Here is a 7,935-nt window from a genome sequence, read left to right as displayed (position 1 = left end):
CATAGCCCGTATTAAAAGTATATTTATTGCACATATAAGCGACGTATGTGTGTAGGGCGTGAGATAGCCTTGCTCCAAGGCTGTACTGAACGATAAGTCCATGGATGTGTAGTAATTTTATACTCCTAATAGGCAAGTCTAGATATGTGGACAGTACTCTCTTATGGGGACAACTTGTTCTTATTATTTACATAATCTAGAAATCTAATAATTATTGCCTTACAGATATGTGCAAGTCTATCTGGTCCAAATAGTGATCAATGGCTGCGTTAAACAACAAACAACATAAAGCTTTCTGCACCAGTTTCTGACAAACGCCAAGAAAACGCAGTTATTTTTGTAACTGTTAGAGCCGAATTTTATGTATTTGTTGTATGTGGAAAAACATTTTTATTGTAATTTTGTTAGGGTTTGTCTTTGAACGTGTTTGCATGTGTTTAGTAAAGTTATAAGATAAAACGGGGCGGTCGGGTAGCCTCGTGGTTAAAGCGTTCGCTCCTCACGCCGAAGACCCGGGTTCGATTCCCGACATGGGTACAGTGTGTGAAGCCCATTTCTGGTGTCCCCCGCCGTGATATTGCTGGAATATTGCTAAAAGCGGCGTAAAACCATACTCACTCACTATAAGATAAAACATAAGAATCAGCCAGCCCTTGCTGCCAGTGGACGTCTCAGGCTATTTTCCCAGGGGTTGGTGACAGCAATAATATAATGTTGCAGCTATGACTTAAAAGTTAATTGTCTTGTGTGGAGTCTTAGAGGTCGTGACCTGGGCCCGGTTCCACAAAGCGATCGTAGCGTTAAGACGATCGTATCTCCCATACTTTAACATAGACTTACGATAGTCGTAGGGCTACGATCGCTTTGTGGGATCCTGATCAACCGCGATAAGCATCCCCCAAGAATTTAATATATAGAGTTAGACGAATGAGTGTGAGAAAGACAGCAGAGAGTTGAAAGAAGTAAGACATGTTTCTAAGAGAGTGTAAAAAGATTGTGTTAAAGGAATAGAGGACATACGTTTTTTCAACCTGTCCGAGCAGCTGTCCAAGTTACTTAGTTACTGGCCTACATCTATCCTGCACTTATCTTACAACTGTTTTGTTTGTTTGTTTGTTGTTTAACGCCGCACTCAGCAATATTCCAGCTGTATGACGGCGATCTGTAAATACTAGTAATCGAATCTGGACCAGACAATCCAGTGATTGACATCATGAGCATCGATCCACGCATTGGGATACGATGACATGCATCAACCACGTCGCGTGCCTGACCACCCGATCTCGTTAGCCGCCTCTTATGACACGCACAGTCGCCTCTTATGGCAAGAATGGGTTGCTGAAGACCTGTTCAACCCCGGATCTTCACGGGTCCTACAACTGTGCAGCAATTTATTCTTGGAGTGTGTCATATACTATTCAATCATTGTGTGGATATTCACTGAATTTATGGAAATATGTTGTATGGAATTTGTGAAGTTTGAAATTAAAGACAATAGTAAAGTGGTGGATCGAGTTGAAACTTTGATATCCTCTATCTCCAATAATTAGATATTCTAAGAGTTCACAGTTACCAAACATCACTGGAAGTGCTTACTATTTTATTTTAAAGAAAGTTCGAACAATGAAATGAGAGCGCTATAGAAGAATAAAATGGGGGAATGTGGTTCCCGCCAGTGAATATTCAATATGTCGTCTAGCGCCGCGGCATGTATTTGGTTATCGTGGCCAGACAAACCAGTGACTGAACATTCCACGACGCCAGGTGAAACATTTTAGCTACCCAACTCTCTTCAGGTGTATGCCCATGGAGTGTGATAGAAAAATGTTGGCCGGGTTGTGGCAACTGTAACAAACCCAGAACACTTCAAGCGTTGTTCCGTTTGTTACAAACGAGATGTGATGGATTTCAAACACCCAGCTATTGCCAATCTCAAAGATAAGTTTAGTCCCGCCGCGAGAGCTGCAGGTTGCGCTATGTACGTCTTGGTCCGCACTGGGTCTGGTTTCAAAATCGACTTTACCGTAACAACCTTGACTCTAGTCTAATTTCCCTCCCCTCATCACCCCCTAATCACCCATCCCCCACCCCCCACCCCCACCCCCCACTCACAGCCGCACCTGGCCTATTTCACAGGGCCAATCACTGGCAGTACAGCACAGGTATGTATTTCTGGTCGCCGAACTTGCTTAACCTCACTCGGCGTTTGGACACGGAACCTTTCGAAACGCTTGCATATTCACATTGGAGCCGTTATTTTCAGGCAGTGACGTCACGAGCAGGTTGTTGCCAAACAAAAAGGAAGCCTCACTTTCACCTGAATCACGTGGATTTTTTCCTGTATAAAACAAATCTTAACGCGATGTCTTAAAGAAAATCTCAAACAGTCTACAGGTGAATGCCAATCGTCATCCCACCAGGTAAGCACTCGTTCACACAGTTGTGTCGGACAGCTGGTCGCCATTGTCTTCTCGAGAACTCATAATGGCCACTGTCATCTGTCAGTGTTTGTAAACAGAAGGTGAGAGGACAGTTTATGTTTACAAACCAGCTTTAACTAAATATTGTTTCTTACTGGTAACTTTTTGCACTCAGATTTAACTTCAACTAACTACAGCTTTAACTAATGATATTTAGAATGTCACAGTTTTATGCTCTTTGACGATTCTTGTGATAATGCACGTAGACGCCGTCAAATGACTTTTCAACTCTGAACTCTGAACTGATCTACATGGTAGATATAGACACAACCGCCACTGTGGGAGACATAGGCATGACATCACAGGCGATGACGACAGTCACATTGTCACGTGACCGGGTACATTTCGCACGCGCGCTGTCGGAAGGTTTCGCCGCACCTGTAAACGGTACATGTGGAGTTAACCGTTAATTGATTCAGATTGTTGGGGATGATTATCTTGAATATGTATTACCAATTTACCTATGTTAAACTCCGTGACAATCATCATCGTGACACAATCCAAAGTGACACTGTGTCACAACCAGAAGCAACGTGTCCTCTTTAGCTACGTTCACGTTATCGCGTAGTTGCCCCTGAAGTTTAGAGCTTCACAAACTGTTACATTTCAACATATATCTATTTCATAACAACTCTTCTTATTCTCAAACTACAGATGCTATTTGCAGCCATAGCTTGTTACTGTTTTGTGTTGTTAACGCGGCAGCCAGATTGCCAGTCTTTTAGTAGTTGAAGGGACATATTTAGAACCTGATATTTGACGGTTTAAAATAGTCTAATCTAAGTGCGGAGTTTCGTTCAAGAACGTTTGTAAACAAATGCACGTGGCTCGGATCCAAAGTTTATTTTAGGCTCTGAAAAGGAACCGTGCCTAGCAACACTTGCCTAGCAACGTGTCTGGCACCTCTGGCAACAGCGTCATAGGTACGGAATGCAAGAACGCAGTAGATTGTTGGAGGGCGGGGAGAAGATGTACATCTCACGTGATTCTGTCTGTTTCAGCGCAGGCAATGCCTGCAAGCGGCACTGTCGTGACGTCATCATTCCACCACCGTCAGGTGCTCGTCGAACGACGGTCGAGTGGCATGGCAGCAGCGTCCCCACCATCTCCTCCCACCCCCGCGCCAGGACCCTCTCCCCCCGAGCCGGCGGCGCAGAAGTCGGTGTTAGAACAAATGTTTGAACGGAAACTTGTGGAGGGGGATTTCTGGTATGTGGTGGTAGCGGAGTGGCTGGAGCATCTCAAACGATACGTGGGGCTCTCCAGCACGAGGAAATACTACCCCAAGCGCGTTACCTCACCCCCCGGGCCGATCGTCACGCGACGGGACTACGCACATACTGCCGACGTAGTACACGAAGACGTGTGGAGGATGCTGATTCAGTGGTACGGGCTATCGGAGGGCCACAAGCCGATGAAGTTAGTCGTGTATCACTACTCAAGGGCAGCTGAAATAGAACACAATCAGAATTCCTTCAAAGTGATGCTGTCGAATTCTCCTCCTGAAGATTTCCATAACGTGAGGTTCAGCAAGATGGAGAAGGTCGGTCACGTGGAGTGGAAGATACGGGAGTTATATCACATCCCCCAGGAGAAGACGACCCGAATGTGGGCTAAGGCGGATGTAGACAGTGACTGGCGGACAGTCTTCTACAGAGACAAGACAATAGGTCGAAGTCTTGACATTGACTCAGATTTCACTCGACCGATTGTAGCTCTGGAGGTGTCGGACCCAGACGGGATATGGAAAACAAACCCCGAGAACACGGAGTCCTGCCAGGACAGTCCCATCGGCCCCCTCGTCGATCACGACATCTTCGAAGACGTGACGAGCACGTGGGAGATCGACATCCACGACCAGATCGACCACATTGGGAAGTCCTTTCTGGAGAAGTTACACTCAAGCTACAACGTTTTCGTCCAGCGCGCCAAGGACTACGTGGATGAACGTGAGAGTCGACTGCGACATCGTGAACGTGACATGAGTACGCGCGAGAGGAACACTGACATGATGTCTATCCGTCTAGAGGACCGTGAGAGGCGTCTCCATGCCGAGCTCGTCACGTGTGAAGAGAAGATTAGAGAGTACGAACGGCGCAGGCTTGACCTTGAACGGGACTTCCGGGACAGAATGGAAGAAGCGGAAGTGGGTGTTAGGAAGAAACAAGATGAAATGGACCGAGAGAGAGAACAGATGGCAGCTGACAGAACCAGGTTCGAATCAGAAATCAAGGTTTGTGTTATTTTTTATTTAATGAAAACACTTGTATAAAGTCGTTTCTCATTACTCTTTCCGACTGCATACATCATTAGGCTCTTTAAGATCCGCGAAGAGAATAGATCTTCAGCAACCCATGCTTGCCGTAAGCGGCTACCATGCTTGTTTTCAGAGGCGACTAACGGGATTGGGTGGTCAGGCTTGCTGACTTGTTGATGCATGTCATCGTATCCCAATTGCGTGGATCGATGCTCATGATGCCAATCACTGGATTAAGACTCCAGTATTAACAGACCGCCGTCATATAGCTGGAACATTGCTGAGTGCTGCGTTATACAACAAACAAACAAGGCATAAGTCATTCTCGATTAAACAGTGCATAATATCCCAATTCTATAACGCATAGAGATATTATACACTGAATAATCGATGATGCATATGATCCAAATTGACGTATCGCTATGATAATTGATATAGGGTAGCAAGGGGGATAGTTGGAAATTTATCCAGGTATGAATTACCTGACTCCCGTTACAGCTAAATCGCGGGGGGGGGGGGGGGGGGGGCAGAATGGGCTGGGAATCGAACCCTGGAGACGAGCGAACACCGTGACCCAAAGGCCACCGCACCCTGACCACAGCGTGTCCCTGTAGAACACAACATGTACATGTGTGTAGATGTAGCATCCTCATCCTTACTGGATTAACCTACCCCACCCCACCCCCCACCCCACCCCTATCTCTACCATTACCGGACAGCTGTACTCGCGAACGTGACATTCACATCCGAGAAAAGCCCTATAAAAACAGATTTTATGTACGTAATATGTGCATTAATCTCATATAGATGTTATTTATATGCAGATTAGGAAACCGATAGGCTAGTATTTCATGTACTCTATTAGTACAGTAATATTCCAATGAGCATATTCACCGGCTGTGGCGAGATGTCAGAATAAGATTGTCCTGGAACAAGCAATGGTAGAATACTAATTGAGTTTTTTTCCATCAAAATTGTCACTTCTTTTGGGCATTCATTTCCATTTTGTCAATATCATCATGAAAAGACGTGAATGTCGTATATATATATTTACGACACCCCGATAGTGTATTCTCTATTCGACCTCCCCCAAGGCCTGGCCTTGTACCCCAAACGCCGCTCAAATATCTCTGCCACTGCTGGAATTCGCTGTGCAGTGTTGCGTCCCTATGGCACGCCAGAGACCTATGATTGTGGGTTCGAATCCCGGTTCGCCCCAATCATGTTTCTAGGTTTGTCAGCACCATACCCGTGCTCGTGGGTTTCACCGAAGTGGTAAACGTCTGAGACCTGCATCACTTCGGGCTTTCCTCCCACATTAAGCTGACAGCCGTGATACAACTGGAATACTGTTAAAAGCGGCGTTAAACCAAACTCACTCTCTCGAATCCCTGTTTCCCCCGATTATGTTTCATGTTTGTCAGAAAACATGTGGCTCGTGGGTTACACTAAAGTTGTAAACATCTGAGACCTGCATCACTTCGGGCTTTCCTGCACATTCAGCTGACACGCCTTGATATAAGTGGAATACTGTTCAAAACGGCGTTAAACCCAACTCCCACACTCCCTCATTCCCTCACTCTATACGACCTCCCTCGGTGTTCTGGCCTGGTCTCTGGCCACAGGGCTCAGTCTGTAATTATCTCTACCATAGCTGACTCGCGTTGGAAATCTGTAATCACTTAGGATTACATGTAACGATATGGCGTTTAGTTATCGGTCAGTCAATGTTCTTTCAGAGGATGTCAGAGATGTACAAGATCCAGGACAGTCGAATCAAGCTGGACATCGGCGGCCATCTGTTCACGACGTCGTTGTTGACGCTCACGAAGGACCCCGACTCCATGTTGGCGGCCATGTTTAGTGGGAGACACGAGCTGAAGCGAGAGTTGGACGGGAGTTTCTTCATAGACCGAGACGGTACCCACTTCCGGTATATCCTGAATTACCTTAGAGACGGTTGTATCAAGGAAGGTATCCTTCCGCAGAACGAAAACCTGTGGCGGGAGCTTCTTACAGAAGCGGAGTACTACCAGTTGAGTGGTTTGGTCGACTATCTTAGTTCCCTCCTCTACGGCAAAACGTACACAAAAGATGGCGATACTTTCGTTTGATGCTTTTTTGCAGTGTTTTAAATAATGACTTCGTGCACAAGGGACGTCTGATGACGAAGAGCAGACATGCGTGTGGTGTACCTACTTCAGGATATCACAGGAGACTCAACACCATATACTGGGCTCCTGTCCTGCCTCGTGTAACACGTACAGGCGACAGCAAGATCTGCGATATAGATCCATACCACGTCAAACAAGTATGGGAACACCCACTATTTCCATCATATCTCAGTGACTACAATGATAACAAGAACACATTGGGTAATTTCAGATATTGTGGTATTTAATGGACCAGACACCAGTAAACAAATTAAATAATAGCCGTATGTTGAACGGAAAGAATCATCTTCCCGAGGCAAGGGAGTTAACTGTCTGTAATAATCCAGTTTCCACCCTTGCCGAACTAGGCTGGAATTCCTAGGCTCGGTCGTAGCGCCACCAGTGGTTATTACGAGTTATGTCCCTTCTATGCCTCTCCTATTGACCAATCAGATTGCATCTTTCGTTTCACTTGCATCTGTTTCAAACAAAATGGCGGCGCCCAGGCAAGACAATCTGATCGAAAATCCAGATCTATATTGTGATAAAACATGTCTTTACATCGCGAAGTGCATCAAATCACGCGAGCAACTTGATTAATAACATGAATAGATTTTGAAAAGATCTGTTGACAACGAGTGAGTGGTGCAAATGCTTTGCAAATCCTGCAATCGACCAAAATCTGCACGACAGTTTACGAACCGGATTTCGATTTCGTTGCGCGGTTTTGATTGGACTATGCATAGACTCGTTAGTCCAGCCAAAATGTAACTCCATAGTATACGCCTAGTTCGGCAAGGGTGGAAACTGGACTTTTACAGTCAGTTAACTCCCTTGTCTCGGGAAGATGTGTAGCGCACGTGGATGTTTATTTTGGGGTTGCAGCCACCATCGTGTGACAATGGACATGTTCGGGATTCGGGAACATTTCCACATGTTTTCTGTCATTTTGACTGTCACCAAAACGCCACCAATATGGGTTCCTACAGGGTTCCAACTGCATGTCTGCTTACATTACCTCTGCAGTGTTCCAAATGTATAAGAC

General features: G+C 45.7%; 1 protein-coding gene across 2 annotated transcripts; it reads left to right on the top strand.

The window, feature by feature from the left end:
- The first annotated feature begins 2,210 nt into the window (after nucleotides 1-2,210).
- LOC124111736 lies at nucleotides 2,211-7,495 on the top strand. Of its 2 annotated transcripts, none has more exons than XM_046471526.2 (3): nucleotides 2,211-2,420; nucleotides 3,482-4,713; nucleotides 6,477-7,495. In XM_046471526.2, the coding sequence occupies exons 1-3, from the start codon at nucleotides 2,399-2,401 to the stop codon at nucleotides 6,849-6,851; spliced, it is 1,629 nt and encodes a 542-aa protein (XP_046327482.2). In that variant the 5' UTR covers nucleotides 2,211-2,398; the 3' UTR covers nucleotides 6,852-7,495. The 2 variants fall into 2 exon arrangements, with proteins under 2 accessions (XP_046327482.2, XP_046327481.2); XM_046471525.2 differs by lacking the exon at nucleotides 2,211-2,420 and adding an exon at nucleotides 2,774-2,867.
- Nucleotides 7,496-7,935: the final 440 nt, after the last annotated feature.

Source organism: Haliotis rufescens, unplaced genomic scaffold (genome assembly GCF_023055435.1).
Source record: "Haliotis rufescens isolate VD_foot unplaced genomic scaffold, xgHalRufe1.0.p SCAF_12, whole genome shotgun sequence".
Lineage (NCBI taxonomy): Eukaryota > Metazoa > Mollusca > Gastropoda > Lepetellida > Haliotidae > Haliotis > Haliotis rufescens.
This window is presented reverse-complemented; position numbering and strand designations above follow the sequence as displayed.